Consider the following 19,389-nt stretch of genomic DNA (forward strand, 5'->3'; position numbering starts at 1 on the left):
CTAACAAACTATATATATATGTATATATATTTCAACATTTCCATAAATTAATAATAATATACTGATGTAATGCAATATTATGTACTGTGATTGCAGTTTGTTATAAACAAAAGAGATTCAGTATACTACTTATACTATTAATATTATGTCATAATGAAATTGAAACAAGTTATACAATTTTCAGATGCCTTGGCCTTTTTAGTGGGGTATGGAGAGGGATAGTTCAGTGAAGTTTCTTTTAAATCATGGTGTAGCTACACATATTATCTGAAATAAATAATTATTTGTTTTTAATGAAATAAAAACTAAAATTGTTTACTTTTTCTTTTATTAAAGTAAAATATGCGACATTACATTTTATAAATATACCTGTCTGTCTCATTTAATTTACTCTGCGCTATTTCCTCTTGAATCTATCAAGTGCAGAAGTGTATGTGAATTCATGCTCTTTCTTGCGTTCCTTCTGTTTTGTGGATGCCTTCACCTTTTGCTGTAATGAAGATAACATGATAGAGATGGGTTACTTAAAAATGGAGGTACAAGCCAGCTGAGTAGATGCACCTGGACATTTGTGAGATTAACATGTTGTGGTTTAAAGAATAAAATGACATTACTTGCATCTGCTCTGATATGTGTGGTTTAAATGTGTGTTTGTGAAGGGCAAACATGTTAATAATTCATGACTTAATTTGTAGGCTTGAGAAAGTGTTCATGAGGGGCCTGGTATGATGTTTATAGATGTAATGTCAGAAAAGCTTATATTAAAAATCAAATACTAATTTTGATAGGTAAAGTACCTGTTAATCCACTTGCAAACTGACTGTAGGCTTCTGTTTTGTATGGGTTTTTTGCACTAAATGTTAATGAAAAACAGGCTTTAATCAAGAGTACTACTTACCCTAGTTAGCTCATCAGCAACTTTCTGTCTTCTGTGCTGCCGGTTTCCAGCGGAGCTTCTTCCTTTCAATTTATGTTTTGGTACAAATCCATGTGGCTTATCAAAACCCTACAAACACATTTAGAACAAAAGCAATCAGAGAGTTGCAACCTCCGCCAGGAGTAAAAAGAGAAAAAGGATCAGGAATCCTGATAAATATCTATTTGTGGTTTCAATGTGATCTGTCTTACATGACATTATCCTACTAACAGACAAACACACACAAATATCTCAGACAAAAATATACTGTAATAATAATAGAGCATTTGTAATGTAGAAATGTTACTGTTACAACTCCTACCAAATATTCTTGTTTTTCTTTGAACTTTTGCTGCATAGTTATTTTATCCACTTGTCCTATTTTCCCTGGATCCAAACTGATCAATTCTGGTTGAATCTATGAAATATTGTAAATAAAGATTTTATTTTAAAGTTGTAGTACTTTATATTAAGAACATTGAGTGGGACTTCATTGATCTTGAGGTCGTGGGTTCGAGTCCCACCTGAGTATAAAGTGTTCTCAATGTATAAAGTACAAATTATGTCAGAGTAGGGCAAACATCTGGCCAATTATCATTAGCATATAATCAACATTAAGTTTGGAGATGTTATAATTGAATTACCTTTTCCAGTAATGCTTTCACTTCCCACTGTTGTCTCTGTCGTTTTGAATGGTATGGATTTGCTTCCAAGCTGTCAAAGTTAGGTTCACCAGCACCTAGGTTTAAAACACAGGGTTACTTAACATTTATAAGATGAAAACATCTGGTAGAATAAAAAAATCTCCCAATTTATAGCAGCAAGACTCTTTTAATGGATTTGAAACATGGCTCAAGTCAGCACAAAAATTTGCACTATATTAATGCTGCTATTTTCAAAAGGGACTTAGCTTCTATTCAGGAATTAGCCGGTTTGCTTTGCTGTTTCGGAAGAAGTGAAACTTGGTTCCCACTATGACGAAATGCAAGGACGTAAACGCAACACAAGTAAGTTGAACAATAATAAGTGACAGTTGCTTGTGATTTGCATCTGAGTGAGAACCAAGCTTACCGGTAAATCTTATTTTAAGGTTTTCCACCCAGCTTCATTTCAACACACCACCCACCTTCATTTCAACACACCACCCAGCTTCATTTCAACACACCACCCAGCTTCATTTCAACACACCACCCAGCTTCATTTCAACACACCACCCAGCTTCATTTCAACACACCACCCAGCTTCATTTCAACACACCACCCAGCTTCATTTCAACACACCACCCAGCTTCATTTCAACACACCACCCAGCTTCATTTCAACACACCACCCACTCAAGAAACATCTACATCTTGTAGTATTTGCTGATTAGAAAAATCATACAATAATGTGTATAGAAGAAGGTTATTTACAAACCTACCTGGTATTAATAAACTTGAAAAGCCTTTGGAGTGAGTTAGACCAAGAACATCTTCATAAGGACAGAACTTGAGATCACTAAGAGGCCATGTACATCGGTGTGTCATGTAAGCTTTTTCTACAGCAGTTGTGCAACAATCTTTATAAATCTGCCAAGATCACAAAATGTGGCATATGCAAGAGAAATCAGACATAAGTTGGAATTTTTAAAATTGAGATTTTTATAAATACTGAAACTACATATTCCAATATTTAAAATACTGAAGAAAAAAAATATTTTGATACCATGTCTAGTACTTCCAGAGATATCACAGTCTAAAATTTTGGAAATGACTAACAGGAAATGACATACAAAAAAAAAACACAGGGCGTTTACGCCTTCGCAAAGGGGTATTCTAATTGTTGTATTTCAATAAAACTTCGCACCTTCGTTTATTATTTTTAGTTCTATTGAAACACTTTCAATTTATGCATAAAGCATGATAGGTTTTATGAAAATCATACACAATTTACACCATTTTTTTAACCAACAGATGACACAAAGTTTTAACATTTATGTCTGATTTCGCTTGCATGTGCCACAAATATTAAAATGACAGATAAAAAATGTCAAATAATCTAAGAGTCTGATGACTGTACCTCAACAACATTTCCAACAGCAGCAGCTAGAAGACCTCTTTGACTAAACGATAGCTCAGTGGCACCAAGACCAATCTTGTAGGCTTGAAGTGGTTTATACGTTCTCACATCAAAAATCTTAAGAATTCGATCTTGCCCTGAAGTTGCCATATATCTGACAAAAGCAAAGACCAATTATTTTGCACACAACTGTTATTCTTAATGTAATTCTACTTAACTACATTTTAATGTGGAGACAGCTCTGGCTATAGTTTTAACCAGAAACTAAAAATAGGCAAAATATATTTGTATCATTACCTATAAATGTATAATAATTACCTATTATATTCGCATACAGTAATATTATGCTTATTATTAATTCATTATGCCTATAATTATACCATATCTCATGTTCTTAATAGCATGTGTGCGGGAACCTCCTGATGATATAGTGTATATATATTGCCAGCCTAGCCTATGTGCCACCAGAGACATTTAGCCTATTTTTCACTAGAGCCCCTTTCTCACAGAGCTGAGTGCCAGGAATATTGCGGGAATATACCATTACCATGCCGGTATGGTTTTCTGTGAGAACGGGTCGTCTTGGCATCATGCCGGCACCATGCCGGCATCGACATGACCTGCTTTAGACCTAGTAATATTCTAGGGATATTCCCCGCAATGCCAGACGGGCATTCTGTGAGAACGTAACGCCGTTATATTCCGGGGTTCCCTGTCGAGGCTTCAGACACCTTGCGCGGTCAAGTGTATCACTTTGGCGCCGATTCAATTCAATTGACAATAATAATGTCGAACTGGAGGGATAATGAGATAAGAGAGCTGCTTAAAATAAGGGGACAAGAAGAAATTTGTAGCATAATCTAGACTATAGCAGGCCTAGTAGGCCATATAGGCCTACCTGGTCCTAGCTCTTTTTGTTGGTGCCTAACTAGCCTGACCCTTCGTCGCCTTGTAAATTGTACAGCCTTCTAAGGTGTTTTACAGATTGCCGATGACGGCTAATTAATTGCTGTACCTGTATAATATATGCACAATATACTGTACATAGCATGTATTGCATAAATATGCTATAAAGGAAGATAATAATCTAGTGTAACTTAACATTCGCCGCCATATTATATCCCTAGACAAAAATAATAACAATAAAGGACGCCCTCAATAATTATTTTGTCAGAGACTTTTTATTGGCCGAATATGCCCGACTCCTTTCTCACAGAAAGCCGGTATATACCGGTTATATTTCCGGCACGATAGTCCGATGAGAATGGGTATATGCCGGTAACGATACCGGCACGACGCCAGCACTGTACCGGTATATTGCAGACACATCTGTGAGAAAGGGGCTTAGGTGAATTTGTTGGCGCAAATCAAAATCGTCAAACATGAATACGCATGCTTCTTATAAGCTGACACGAAAACAAGTTTTCCTATTGGAAAATCAGCTTAAGGGAGCCTTTAATTTGCAAAAAACCGACGACCAAATGCCAACATATTAATTTATCGTGCGTGCATGCAGGGATATTGGGATGTTTTTCCTTACTCCCCATCGCAACACAGTTTTGATGGTTTATAGATCTGAGTGACGACACATTGACCTGACATAATTAGGTTATTGGTCATTGCAAATTGAAAGCTTTCTATTTTCTGAGGTCAACTTACAGTCCTTTGGGATCTATTGCAACTGATGTAACTGACGTAGGATGACAGATCATCTTCACAAGTGGCTCTTTTTCATTCGGACTCCACATTGTCACTGTTCCTGTAAATGCAAACACTCATTTTACACTTCAAATTTTCTTTTCCTAACATTTATTTTTATTTATTTTTTATTACACCTTATTTATAGAGGGTGACCTTAAACAGCGTGTGCTGGCATATCAAGGGCCCCCTTTGACACCAGGGTAATCTCTACTCGTCTCAAAAGATGTACTAGGTTTTTTACGTATATGCAGAAATCAAAATGTTTCCACTCTTTCCACATATGAGTGAACAGCTGCAATTTTCAATTCAAACATGTTTCTGAGTTTTCGATTCGCATGAATGCGTGATAACTCATTTTCTGAGTTTTGATTGACTTAATTTCAGCAAAAATGGAAATTATAGTTTATTAGAGTTGTTCTACATTTTACAATGTTTTTCTGTTCATTAACAAAGGGAATGAAGTGAAAAAAGTCACTGACCATTAGAATGTCCAAGATGAACTATTGCATTGTAGGGATTCTGTGCCATTACATTTAAACGACCACATTTTGTTTGATAAGCTGAAATCTCTTTGCCAACAGAAATATCCAAATACTTTAGGTAACCAACAGAACTCTAGAAAACAGATGCAAAATGGTTAAAGATTAACAATTTTCTTTAAAGGTATCTCTCTTATATGTCTCAAACCTAAAGCCCTCAGTTGATACTATTTTTATTATTTTGTCAAATCTAAAGCTCTGCCTACACTATCAAACTAGTTTTGCCAAAAAAAAAGTGTAATGTGCCCAAATGATAGTAATATACCCAAATATGGTAGTGATGACATCATGTCCATATATGGGCACATTTTTTTGTCACATAAAGTTTGATAGTGTAGACAGAGCTTTATTCATACAGTATACTTCCTCGTAGTAAATTTCACTGACCTTTCTTGCCAAAATAAATAAAAAGAAAATGTTCTTTATCTTAATATTATACAATTCCTTCCTTCTGAATGCTGCCACCACCACAACCCTTTGCCAACGGGTGTCATGAAACCTAAGATCACGAAAGCTAAGACCCCCTAAGACACCCCTTTGCCAACACTATTTGTCTATTCAGTTATTTCTCCTTTCATTTACTGTGTATTTTTATTAATTAACTTTCAAATGCCTTGTGTTTCACCTGTTGTCTCAGCTTAAGTGACATGTTTTCCTATAAATGCATCCTTCCATGTTAGACTATTTCATTTCAATTTCTAAGTTTTGATCTACTTGTTTTATTTTGTATATTATGGAAAATAAATGAATGAACAGTACACCAGCATCATATCACAATATTTTCCTAATCTTACTTCACACACCATCATCCACTTTCTATTTATTCCAATTTTGTATCAATACTACTTACCGTGGCGGCTAACAAGAAATGATAAGGCAGAAATTCCATTCTAAGTACATCATTGAATGTTTTAACACAGTGAAGTTCAGTGCCTTGATGATCATATATATACAACCACTTCTTTTGTGCCACAGCTAACATAGTCTCTAGATGTAACCATCTAAGTATAGAAGAATTGTAAACATATAATTTATGAGTCTTTTTTTCCAACAAGAATTAACATATAGTGCGTTTGGCATTGGATATATACAACCATAAATACCACAAACACATATCACAATTACCATCCAGGACCGCCAACCGGACAATTAAAATAAAAACTTACTGGACTTCGCGTATGGTTTCCATGACGTTAATTTCAAAAAGAAGTTTTTTTGTGACCCAATCTATTGATGCCAAATGACCCTTCTGTCCACCAATCACAAGATGTCTACCATTACGAGTATAGTCAAGGCGATATGGTCCAAACTGATCCAATTTCAATTCAAAATACTGAAAACAAACATTAAAACAATTATACTATATATTTATTTTTAAATATTAAAGTATAACTGTTACACAAGGATTGTTATAAAATTCCTAGTTTTTTAAAATATACTTTGACATCCATCTAAAGCTTTGTCTACACTATCAAACTTTATGTGACAAAAAAATGTGATGTGCCCATAATAAATGGATACAATGACATTATATCACTACCATATTTGGGCATTTAGTTTGATAGTGTAGAAAGAGCTTAACACAAACACTTTCTAATGGAGCATAATCTTTAAAAAAACTTTTTTGGATTTTCTTTATAATAATATTACCTTTTGTGCACTAGTAACATCTACGTTTCTTGCCAGTTCATGCTGACTGATTTTGGACGTCTCTTCACCTTCATCGGCTTCCAAAAATCTACAAGAAACAAATATAATCCACATAGCTCTAGTGCCAAATATTTTGCACTTTATCTTCTCAAACACACCGCTAGGGCACCTTCTAATTCTTCTTTGTTTTGCAAGTTTTAAAGGCTTAACAAATACTTTGTGTTTACACTATATTTTTCTTCATTTTAGACACATTTTTATGAAACAGCCGAATGTATTTTTCGGACATCTTTACACGTCACACATTCAGGTTGCTAAGAGGTCAAAGATACCTGTAAGTATCTATTTATCAGACTGAGTTTGCTCATATAAATCAAATACTTTACCCTGCCTCCTCCGTCAACAGTAGTTCAGCCCTGGCTGCCTCTTCTTCTGCTTGCTTTATCTTGTGTTCTTCGTTTTTTAGATTCCTCTTATGTTTTTTATCTATTAGGTGCTTCTGTAAAAACAAAGACAATAATTGTTGTTGATAATGTTTATTGCAAAGTAGCCAATCAGATATGGCAGTGTGAAGACATAACGCATGCTACACTGCCTATGTATAGCCAATCAGATATGGCAGTGTGAAGACATACCGCATGCTACTCTGCCTATGTATAGCCAATCAGATATGGCAGTGTGAAGACATACCGCATGCTACTCTGCCTATGTATAGCCAATCAGATATGGCAGTGTGAAGACATAACGCATGCTACACTGCCTATGTATAGCCAATCAGATATGGCAGTGTGAAGACATACCGCATGCTACTCTGCCAATCAGATATGGCAGTGTGAAGACATACCGCATGCTACTCTGCCTATGTATAGCCAATCAGATATGGCAGTGTGAAGACATAACGCATGCTACACTGCCTATGTATAGCCAATCAGATATGGCAGTGTGAAGACATACCGCATGCTACTCTGCCTATGTATAGCCAATCAGATATGGCAGTGTGAAGACATACCGCATGCTACTCTGCCAATCAGATATGGCAGTGTGAAGACATACCGCATGCTATTCTGCCTATGTATAGCCAATCAGATATGGCAGTGTGAAGACATACCGCATGCTACTCTGCCAATCAGATATGGCAGTGTGAAGACATACCGCATGCTACTCTGCCTATGTATAGCCAATCAGATATGGCAGTGTGAAGACATACCGCATGCTACACTGCCTATGTATAGCCACAGCAACATTTGTCATTATGTGCTTACGATGATCATCCTATTGAGGAGATCAGGTCTAAAAAAACATCTACCTAAGAACATGGTCAGAATTTAAAAGACAATGATGATTAAAGTCATTGGTTCGGTGCAGTTCATTGGGGTTTGGAGGAGGAATTCGTCAGACAATGATGATTAAAGTCATGGGTTCGATGCAGTTCATTGGGGTTTGGAGGGTTCGGTGTAGTTCATTGGGGTTTGGAGGGTTCGGTGCAGTTCATTGGGGTTTGGAGGAGGAATTCGTCGGGCCGAGATACTGTATTCATTCTTACCACATTATTTTGTTCTCCTCTTTTATATTTCTTCAGTGCTTCTTTATTAATTGGAGCTGGCCCTGCAAATTTGTCTTTCCTTTTGTTCCTTTTCTGTTTATTTTCATCTTCCACCATCTTCTCATCTTCAACATCATTGTCAGCTTTATCATCATTGAAATATCGTGATGAAGATGACTGGTAAAAAAATTGGTATTATTTATTATATTAAACAATGTTTTTACAAATTTCTCTAATAACTTATCAAACTGTTATATTATCATGTAAACGCTTATCCATTATCCTCTTTTTTTTTGCCAGCTAAAATGAAATTATGAACTATATTTTTGATACAGTGCATACTGTATCGGAAATACTAAATTATTATTATATCTTATTATATACTCCCCTGTTTAAAAAAATGTTGGATCCGCCCCTGATATTGATTAATAAATAGAAATTCTGGTCTCTGTGAAAGTGATTAGGCCTGATATTTGTATATCCCACTTGCTTGTTTTATGGTAGAATCACTTTTTGGGGACAAAAATCAATTGCATTAAATAAGCCTAATTCTATTTTATGAAAAAATGGAAATCGGAATTATTAATTGGATTAATAAATGAATGAATAAAAAAGGAGAGTTTAAATCAATCAGATAATCGGATGTTAACACAGGGTACAGTATATAAAATTGCTAGGCCTGATCACTTCCTTTTAGAATAAAAAAAAAACTAGCAGGGAACACGCAACACCGTGATCATCAAGACCTCATCCTTACTAATTAACAACGACAATCAGAGGCCTAGCTTTAAAACTTGTTTACTGATAATAGCAATGAATTTCATGGCTATTAAATTATACAAACGTGAGCATAGTTCAATAATAAAGTCGAATAGTTAGATTGAAATAAAAATTATTACGTTTCTCTTCTGTACAGGGTTACTTTGCTCCATATTTTGTGTTTCTAGCTGTAGCATGCACCGTCACACAAAACATGTGTTGTGTGACCACCAGTGACCGGACCACGCACATGGTAGAGTCTACTCTTTAGCAGGTAACAACTCTAAAACTGGTTTTCCAAAGAAGTTTTATCTGGTAAATATCTTATCTATATTTATTTACATTATTATTTACAAACAATTTAATGAATGTATTTTAATAGCCTTAAAATCCAATATACTATACAATACAACAATACAAGGAAACAAAATGGTTTCACAGTTTGTAAAGCTATATATTTTTACCTCCTACTACAAATGGTATGAACCAGCTAAGTTAAAATACAGTGGACCTAAGCTTTAACCAAATATCCGTATTATATTTAATTTATACTAATGAACGAACAATGACCAAAAAATCATCATCATCATCGAATCTTCCAGTGTTCAAATAAAAGTTTCTATACAAATAGGTACTTTTTTTTATTAGTTTTAATACTTTTTGAACTTCGATGTTTATAACATTTTCAGTTTTGGTAAATTTCTTGTAACGTTGGAAATCGTAATTACTTTGTTTAATATTTGTCTGTTTTGGATTGAGCGAGTAGTATGTTTCGTATTCGTACCTGTTTGGTATTTCCTTGATTAATAACTCTGTTTTTATTATTTTAGTTGCATATTATGAAAGCTCTGTCTACACTATCAAACTTTATGTGACAAAAAAAGGTGATGTGCCCATATATGGACATGATGATGTCATATCACATACGTACGTGCGCAAGTTTGCGCAAACTATAGGAGGCACGTGGTGAACGTACGCGCGCGTGTAATGCAGTCCTACTTAGCAACGTTTCTTTGACAACCATAACAAACGAAAAACAACATTGCAACTGGAAGGTTCTTTATAATTTCGCTCTTGAAAAACTTACTAATTTATCTTAAAAAACGCACTTTCGTCAATGTTTATAGGCGGATGTTTAAACGAAAGCGCAGACAAATGAATGGAACGTTTTCAATTGGGTAGGAAAAATAAGTTCAAATATAAGGTAAGTCTATTATATATGGCCTATTATAATTAAGCATATGTATTTCTTTCAATACTGTATAATAATACTCTTTTCTCACGTTTTTTAGTCAGTACATACACTACTGTATAATTTAAGTTTTTCATCGATATGAGTAACAATATTTATTTGTGAACATTTGCTTACCAATAAATACTACTACTAGGCTTAGGGCCTATGTTAATGTACTTTCATGTTTAATCTTTAATCATCAACACCTAGTGATTAAACATTACAGTACACTGAGTTACATATAAAATAATTTATAAATATTAACTTTGTTGATCTTTTGATGTAAATTTTATTCGCTCAAAACGCTCAAGCTAGATGGACACATGAAATTATACTCATCCATAATTTCTGCTTTAGATTGCTGCTGCTCAGTACGCTGTACGCGTACTGTCTCGGCGGATCGCGGCGGGTGTGGTAAATGCGCCGTGAAATACGTGTGCGCGCGAGTACGTTACTTAACAACATATCTTGGCAACTCAAACAAACAAAACACAGATTTCAATTCTAGAGGACAGAATGTTTGCTGATGGTTACCTCCTGAATATAATATGCTCGATGAAACAACAACAAACATATATCGATATTGCCACGACATTTAACAATCAAAAAGGTAGTTATTTTGATAGACTAGATATTATTATAGAATTTAAAATATATAATAGTGGGAATGTGTCTTGTTCTTTTGTATCACTGCCAAGTAAAAGTATCACGCACGGAGGAGGCTTCAGTTACAAACAAAATTCAATCAATTAAAATTGGAAAACATTTGTTTGAAAAGAAATTTATCAAATTATTACTGATATTAAAATAATAATCGCAATAAGTAACAGAAAATATAATAACAAAATGTAGAAAGCTAACAAAATTATATGTAGGTACAGTCAAAACTATTATTTTAGTTACATCGCCCTCTACAGAATGTATAGATATGTGGGAACGTCTCTCTTGAATTAAAAATATGTAAGTAACAATTTGTATTGATTACAAAACAATATAATAAATATATAATGAACAAGACCAAACCAGGAAGTAGTAATTAATATTAAAAATTAAAAATATGCTTACATAAAGTAATACAGCATCTCTCCAATCATTAAGTTGGGGAGGTGGGGGAAGGTTGGGGGTATATGAAGTGGAGGGAAAAAATACTGTATTGTTCTTATTGATCATGACGTCATTTGATTGGATTTAAAAAAAAATTATATTCATGAAAAGCAGTATAAATGATTATCCTAAGTACCAGGATGAAAACTCGATTTCCTTTGTATGTATGCTTATCTATCGTCCGTAGTGTAAACGGGCCTTGTTGATAACAACAAATACAACATGTAAGAGTCATTTGATGTTTTTTATTAGGTCTGGAGGTAATGTATTACAAAACACAGTAATAATTAACAAAATTAATCAAATGATTCTAGTACATTGAAATATAAACAAAGATTAACAGGTGGTTTATTACAGGTGTCAATATGATTAAATATATTTACATAATTTACATATTAAAATCATTGTCAGCAAAACACTATTTTCATGTAGTGTGAACCACCAATTCAAACAGAATACATTCGGGCATTGATCACTGTGAACAGGGTTATCTGATCAATAGTCAGACAATACATAATATGTTGAAATTTGTTTAAGACGCATTTCAAAAAGTAGGCCTGTTTTAAAATTGAAAACTACAAACCATCATTTAGACCTAACTTTAATAATTACCATAACATTAAAACAAATTTCTTTCTGGAATTTACATCATTATTTTCAATTTCAATATAAAAATGGTTAAGTTAAAAATAAAATAATTATTGTATTTACACATCTAATAAGTTGTATTGTGTCCCACACAAAACTACAGAATGTATTTAGTATCTAAGCTCACCACAAACTTAGTGTTTAGTACCTGAACACATGGTGTAGTGCATACACTGTCTTATAACTTAGTGTTTAGTACCTGAACACATGGTGTAGTGAGTACACTGTCTCATAACTTAGTGTTTAGTACCTGAACACATGGTGTAGTGCGTACACTGTCTCATTACTTAGTGTTTAGTACCTGAACACATGGTGTAGTGCGTACACTGTCTCATAACTTAGTGTTTAGTACCTGAACACATGGTGTAGTGCGTACACTGTCTCATTACTTAGTGTTTAGTACCTGAACACATGGTGTAGTGCGTACACTGTCTCATAACTTAGTGTTTAGTACTTGAACACATGGTGTAGTGCGTACACTGTCTCATAACTTAGTGTTTAGTACCTGAACACATGGTGTAGTGCGTACACTGTCTCATAACTTAGTGTTTAGTACCTGAACACATGGTGTAGTGCATACACTGTCTCATAACTTAGTGTTTAGTACCTGAACACATGGTGTAGTGCGTACACGGTCTCATAACTTAGTGTTTAGTACCTGAACACATGGTGTAGTGCGTACACTGTCTCATAACTTAGTGTTTAGTACCTGAACACATGGTGTAGTGCGTACACTGTCTCATAACTTAGTGTTTAGTACCTGAACACATGGTGTAGTGAGTACACTGTCTCATAACTTAGTGTTTAGTACCTGAACACATGGTGTAGTGCGTACACTGTCTCATAACTTAGTGTTTAGTACCTGAACACATGGTGTAGTGCGTACACTGTCCCATAACTTAGTGTTTAGTACTTGAACACATGGTGTAGTGAGTACACTGTCTCATAACTTAGTGTTTAGTACCTGAACACATGGTGTAGTGCGTACACTGTCTCATAACTTAGTGTTTAGTACCTGAGCACATGGTGTAGCGAGTACACTGTCTCATAACTTAGTGTTTAGTACCTGACCACATGGTGTAGTGTCAGTAGTGTCTCACTTACTGTTCAGTGTCTAAACACATAGTGTACAATGTTTAGTATCTGACTACATGTTTGGTGTGTATAATGGACACTGTGTGTTTAGTACCTGACCACACGGTGTAGTGCCAGTAGTGTCTCACTTACTGTTTAGTGTCTAAACACATAGTGTACAATGTTTAGTATCTGACTACATGTTTAGTGTGTATAATGACACTGTGTGTTTAGTACCTGACCACATGGTGTAGTGCCAGTAGTGTCTCACTTACTGTTTAGTGTCTAAACACATAGTTTACAATGTTTAGTATCTGACTACATGTTTGGTGTGTATAATGACACTGTGTGTACAGTATCTGATCACACGGTGTAGTGCCAGTAGTGTCTCACTTACTGTTTAGTGTCTAAACACATAGTGTACAATGTTTAGTATCTGACTACATGTTTAGTGTGTATAATGACACTGTGTGTTTAGTACCTGGCCACATGGTGTAGTGCCAGTAGTGTCTCACTTACTGTTTAGTGTCTAAACACATAGTGTACAATGTTTAGTATCTGACTACATGTTTCGTGTGTATAATGACACTGTGTGTTTAGTACCTGACCACTTACTGTTTAGTGTCTAAACACATAGTTTACAATGTTTAGTATCCGACTACATGTTTAGTGTGTATAATGACTGTGTGTACAGTATCTGATCACATGGTGTACAGGAGTTACAGTATAGTGTTTTACCAACTAGTGTTTAGCATGTCACCAGTTCAGTGTATAGTGTCTCACCTCATGGAACAGAGTATCTAAATCATGTTGTTACTTAGGCCTACTGTATAACATACAGTAATTTCTCCATGCTTATGTAAGCATTTTGCACCAAACACTATGTAATGCTATTACAGTATCTCATCCTAAGAACACACTAAGATTCTGTACTATAAACTGTAGAATACAGGCTGGGACATAATGTATCTTAGTATTGCATCACCTGATAAATACAACAATTGTAAACTATGCAAGGTTCGGCATAGCAAAGTATAGTCACTATTATATTAATTTAATTTCATCAAGTTATGAGTACAGTAGTACAGGATTATAATACTGTATAGCGTAAAACATAAAATGGAATGCTTTCTTCCTAGCTGGATTGTAAAATAAAATTATATGGAATCAAATTTGAATTTTACATTGATACGTTTTCCTTCCTAAAATTACATTTAATTTAGTGTTTTGGTAATGAATTGTGGAATATTAAATGTAATAATACGATCAAACAAACCAAAATTAACAAACAGATTATAAAATAGCTTGAACCTTGACACTAAATCTATTTTTACACTTGTACATGTTATTAAAACAATTTAGAATATTGTATTCATTGTTATAAAAACAAAGCATACCGTACGTACTAACACCGTAACAGAGCATACGTACTAACACCGTAACAGAGCATACGTACTAACACACAGTATATTGAAAGAACATAAAGAACATCAAAATGTAACTAAAAATGTCGGTTAAAACTTTTTATAAAAAGGAAAATAACTGATAAATAGTGCAATGTTAAATTTAGTGGCAAACAGGGTAATTTGGTGATTGGGGATAATTTGTACTATTTCTTTGATATTCACGATCCTCTTGATGCAAATGCAAATCTACAGTTAACAGGTATTTTGTCATTCATCTCGCAATATGATTAAATAGAATTCAATGTCACAAGTCAAATATTCAAGAATATTCAGATGGAGACATTCAATGCGTTACAAAAAATGTTGCTACACCGTGCTTAATGCAATCCCATAAGGCATTGTAAATTTGCCGATGGAATATATGTGACAGGTGGTTGCCGTGATTACGGACTTTACAATGTCAAAGTAATGTATGAATATATGTTGTATGGAATATTAACATTTTCTTTTGATGTAAATCATTTAAAATTGAGTTACCATCAGCACCACTGCCAGGTATCATAATCATTATCATAATTAAAATTATCAAAATCTTATTAAAAGTAAAATTATTATTAATCATTGTAATTCAATTTAAATTAGTAACATCAGCATCTGATTTCTTATTATTAACATAACATGCTAGAATTATATCTATGTAATCTTAATTAAAAACATACAGTTATTAATGTTACGTTATTATCATTAATCATAATAATAATAAAGAAGTTTATCTTTATTATGTTATTCCATCATACAAAGGTTTGCAATTGTCAACTTAACACTTAATATTTTTTGACCACTATAACATGACCATTTCAACTACTAAAATAATGATCTGATGTGATAATATTTAGAAGGGAAAAAAATAATAGAGAAAAATAATTTAAACAAAAAAATTAAATAAAATGGTTAAAATGTCCAAAACAAAATAGTAAACATTCAACATTTTTAAAAAGCCAATTTTCTATCACAAGTTCAGGAAAAAGTGATTAAAATACTTGGCTAAACATTGTGTTTAGAATTTGCCAAGAAATTAGAATGAATATGTTGGAATTTAAGATCTTTCTAAAAAAAAACCAAGTAAATAAAATACGCACACACACACACAATATGTACATAAATAACAAAATAAGATAATAAAATAAATTAAACATTTATACAGATAATTTTGAATGTTGTAAAGGCCATTATGTTGTCCCCTTTGTACATTACCACCATATTTTTTTTAGCAAAATATGTTTTTTTTTTTCGCTATGAGTACAAAAGACTATTTTTCTTGAGAGATAACATCATTTGATAATGACTCTGGAAGATCACACCTCTGTTCTTCTAACCGTTGCGATTGTACTCGTGAAATTAACATGAAAAAGTCTTCGTCTGGTACGGTCGGGGCTTGTACACGTTCAGGAGCGTCTGTGCGTTGGTCTTCTATTCTTGTGCTCTGAAACGATTTAAAAATATATTATTATTAGGATGTGACTATTTAAATCAAGTTCAAGTTCATGTTCAAATTTATTCACATAATGCAAACATATACAAAATATAAAAGATACAAGTGGTTGGAAATTAAGTAAATAATAGTTGCATTATGCCTGGAGAATACCAGGAGTTGAATGGCATTTAGTGGAGTTGAGTTGAGTGAAATTGAGTTGAGTGGAATTGAGTTGAGTTGACTTGAATTGAGTAGAATGGGGTTTAGTGGAATGGAGTTGAGTGAAGTTAAATTGAGTGGAATGGAGTTGAGTGGAGTTGAGTTGAGTTGAGTTGAGTGGAATGGAGTTTAGTGGAATGAAGTTGTAGCTCGGTGGTTAGCATGCTTGGCTACCAATCCCAGGTTCAAATAACAACTCCACTCTTATGGACTTTATGTATATCATCTTGGTGTCTATGTTCTGTGAATGGAATAAATAAATACAAAATACTGTATATAAAATAAGTGTGATTAGAATTATTTTGATTGTGTCTGAATTTGGGCGTATTCAACGTCATACTGTCTGTACAGTTAAAAATTTAATTTAAATAATGTCTAATTGCTTCTCAGTTACCTATGTCACACTAACATGTTTCATTTACATGAAATTCAATGTAATAATATATTCATCTCAATATCTAATTTCTTTAATAGCATTATTATTTAGAATACACTTTTCTTTTCAATTTATGGTATTTGTTCAAAAACGTTATGCTTGATATAAACACAGTATACAACACAGTATAATGTTATGCTTATAAGCATAATATTTGAACTTGAATTGATGAAAATTGTTTGACTAACGAGAATAAAATAGTTGGCCAAGTGAATGCCTATGGTTGCATAGCTGTAACAGATCAAGTCTGATAGAACTAGGTCATTTTCATCACCTACAGAATTTATATTACTAGAAATCATTGTTTTTATTTTCTCTTCCTGTGGAAAGTTAAGTGGGCTGTTACAGCTCTACGTATGGTAGAACCAGTAGAGCGATGCTAAGTGCTTTTGCAGAGTCGTATAAAGTGCCCGTCTTAACGGTAGCTGCAACGATTCGGTTTTTGTCGATAAGTAATTTTTATATAAATATTTGTTAAAAGCAAAAGATTTATTATTCACTAAAGAGAACTGATTAAATAATATTTGTTGATTATGATATTGTTAAACACAGAAATCATTTTAGATATAGCATATTCCAAAAACACTAAATTTCACCAGTCAAATCACAACTAGCTTATTTATACAGTAAAACCAACATCACAATATTGTTGCTCATAGTGATAGATTGAATGTTACCAGATTCAATTGATTTCATCCGATAAACAACTTTTTTTATTCTCAATCACCAGGTGAATTTTTATTTTATTATTGTTAACATATATTATATTTGTCAGAGTTCAATTTTTGACTAACCTATAAAAACTAAAATGACAAATACACACCTATTCCATGAAATATCTCCTAACTTTTGTTGCCTAATTGCCTGTAACGTGAAAAGTAAATTACACTAACGTCTTTACGTATTTGGTTACCAATGAGAGGTAGTTAACGTATTTTGATAGGAAATCTTGACTACCTAGGCAAGCACTTGAAGCAATTTTTCCATTATACTTAATCCTCGTCACAGGAAGATATCATTAAATTATATAAATAGAATCTATTGGTAATCTCACCAAACACCAAATGTCATGATCTACTAACCTGACAGCGTATCAACATATCAAAGAAGCTATCGTCGGGTACGTTAGATGGTTCTTTTAATTTGGTAAGGATATCTTCGTCTTTGTTACGTAAACCTGGTAGTGATTCAACGTTCATTCGTTGTTCATTCATTCGTTTACCTTGGAATTTTGCTATACTATTCATAAATTCTTCTTTGCCTTCATCTGAAAATCAAAATTAACAATTTATTAGTGATATAAAAAGTTAACAAAACAAATTTTTCTTGTTTTTCATTTAATTATTTGTAAGCTTTTTCTTAAGTAGTGATATCCCCAAATATGGTAGTGATAAGAAGTCATCATGTACATATATGGGCACATCACATTTTTTTGTAACATAAAGTTTGATAGTGTGGACAGATCTTTAACAAAACAAAACTTTGTTTATACTTCAGTTTCAATATTCAATAATAAACACTTTTTAAAACAAATTTGGTTGAAAACTATTCTTTTTTTTAAACAAGTAAACAATATCCATTACAGTAATTCTAAAGTACACTAGGCAAAGTGTTGCAATGAGAGTATTTTACAAAATGTTCTTCTGATTCTATTAATTTCATTTCATATTTGGTAAAAATTGTATTTTTCATAGACTGTCATTTGCTTACAGTAGTTGTGTTGTTGAAATTGTGAATTAGACATTTTTTTATTTTAGTTTTTCTAAGTTTAAATGTCTGATACATAAGTTGGTTAGATAATTTTAAATAATTTAAAATTATTTTATTATTATGTTTAAATATGATTCTAATTGTTATATAGTTCTTATTTATATATGTATATTTTCATCCTGTAATTGGTGTTTACACTGTTGGATGTACAATTAAATTTAAAAAAATAAATAAATAAATAAAATGAACTATAATAGTCAAGTATATTAATATATTTACAGATGTACAGATACAGATCTACATAGTAATAAAAGTAGGCATTTTATGATTTTACAATAATAAAGTTTAAGTGGGAGATTGACACCAGAATAAAATGATGGCAATGAAGTTTGCAATATTTATTGTATTAAATACTATTCATCTAGTGAGTACATTACACGTTACTATTTTTTCTCTTATAACGTGCAGGAATTATTAAGTGTGAATTCAATAGTAATGATATTGAATTATTGTTGTAAAGTAATGAATAATTCAGAAATAAAAACTATTACGTGAAATAAATGCAAAAAGGCAAAAATGAATACATAATATTACAGAATATTCAAAATCATTATTTTATCCATCAATAGATGATTTCAAAAATATTAGATAATTCTGAGGTTCTCAGAAGTGTAGATGATTTTCTGCTTCGTGTATAATGTCTATTAATCACATTTATAGCTGGCGTAATGACACTATAGAACTAGGATAGATTTAGTTAGTGATAATAGCTGGCGTAATGACACTATAGGACTAGGATAGATTTAGTTAGTGATAATAGCTGGCGTAATGACACTATAGGACTAGGATAGATTTAGTTAGTGATAATAGCTGGCGTAATGACACTATAGGACTAGGATAGATTTAGTAGTATACTGTA

At 33.0% G+C, this 19,389-nt stretch overlaps 2 protein-coding genes across 3 annotated transcripts in view; both read right to left on the bottom strand.

The window, feature by feature from the left end:
• Window positions 1-131: 131 nt before the first annotated feature.
• LOC140047418 (WD repeat-containing protein 46-like) lies at window positions 132-9,379 on the bottom strand. Its single transcript, XM_072092439.1, has 15 exons — window positions 9,306-9,379; window positions 8,407-8,583; window positions 7,250-7,362; window positions 6,864-6,951; window positions 6,380-6,546; window positions 6,064-6,214; window positions 5,154-5,289; window positions 4,633-4,732; window positions 2,974-3,127; window positions 2,336-2,483; window positions 1,561-1,655; window positions 1,239-1,334; window positions 899-1,006; window positions 370-490; window positions 132-267 (listed from the first exon to the last, which is right to left on the bottom strand). The coding sequence occupies exons 1-14, from the start codon at window positions 9,360-9,362 to the stop codon at window positions 398-400; spliced, it is 1,683 nt and encodes a 560-aa protein (XP_071948540.1). The 5' UTR covers window positions 9,363-9,379; the 3' UTR covers window positions 132-267; window positions 370-397.
• Window positions 9,380-15,424: 6,045 nt separating this feature from the next.
• The window catches only part of LOC140047419 (G-protein-signaling modulator 2-like), a 72,050-nt gene continuing 68,085 nt past the window's right edge, over window positions 15,425-19,389 (bottom strand). For both annotated transcript variants that reach the window (XM_072092441.1, XM_072092440.1), the window contains exons 14-15: window positions 17,843-18,027; window positions 15,425-16,114 (exon numbers count right to left, since the gene is read on the bottom strand). In XM_072092441.1, the coding sequence (XP_071948542.1) occupies window positions 15,941-16,114; window positions 17,843-18,027 (359 nt within the window). In that variant the 3' untranslated portion in view covers window positions 15,425-15,940. The remainder of the gene's footprint in view (window positions 16,115-17,842; window positions 18,028-19,389) is intronic.

The sequence above is a fragment of the Antedon mediterranea genome, chromosome 4 (genome assembly GCF_964355755.1).
Source record: "Antedon mediterranea chromosome 4, ecAntMedi1.1, whole genome shotgun sequence".
NCBI classification, from domain to species: Eukaryota; Metazoa; Echinodermata; class Crinoidea; order Comatulida; family Antedonidae; genus Antedon; species Antedon mediterranea.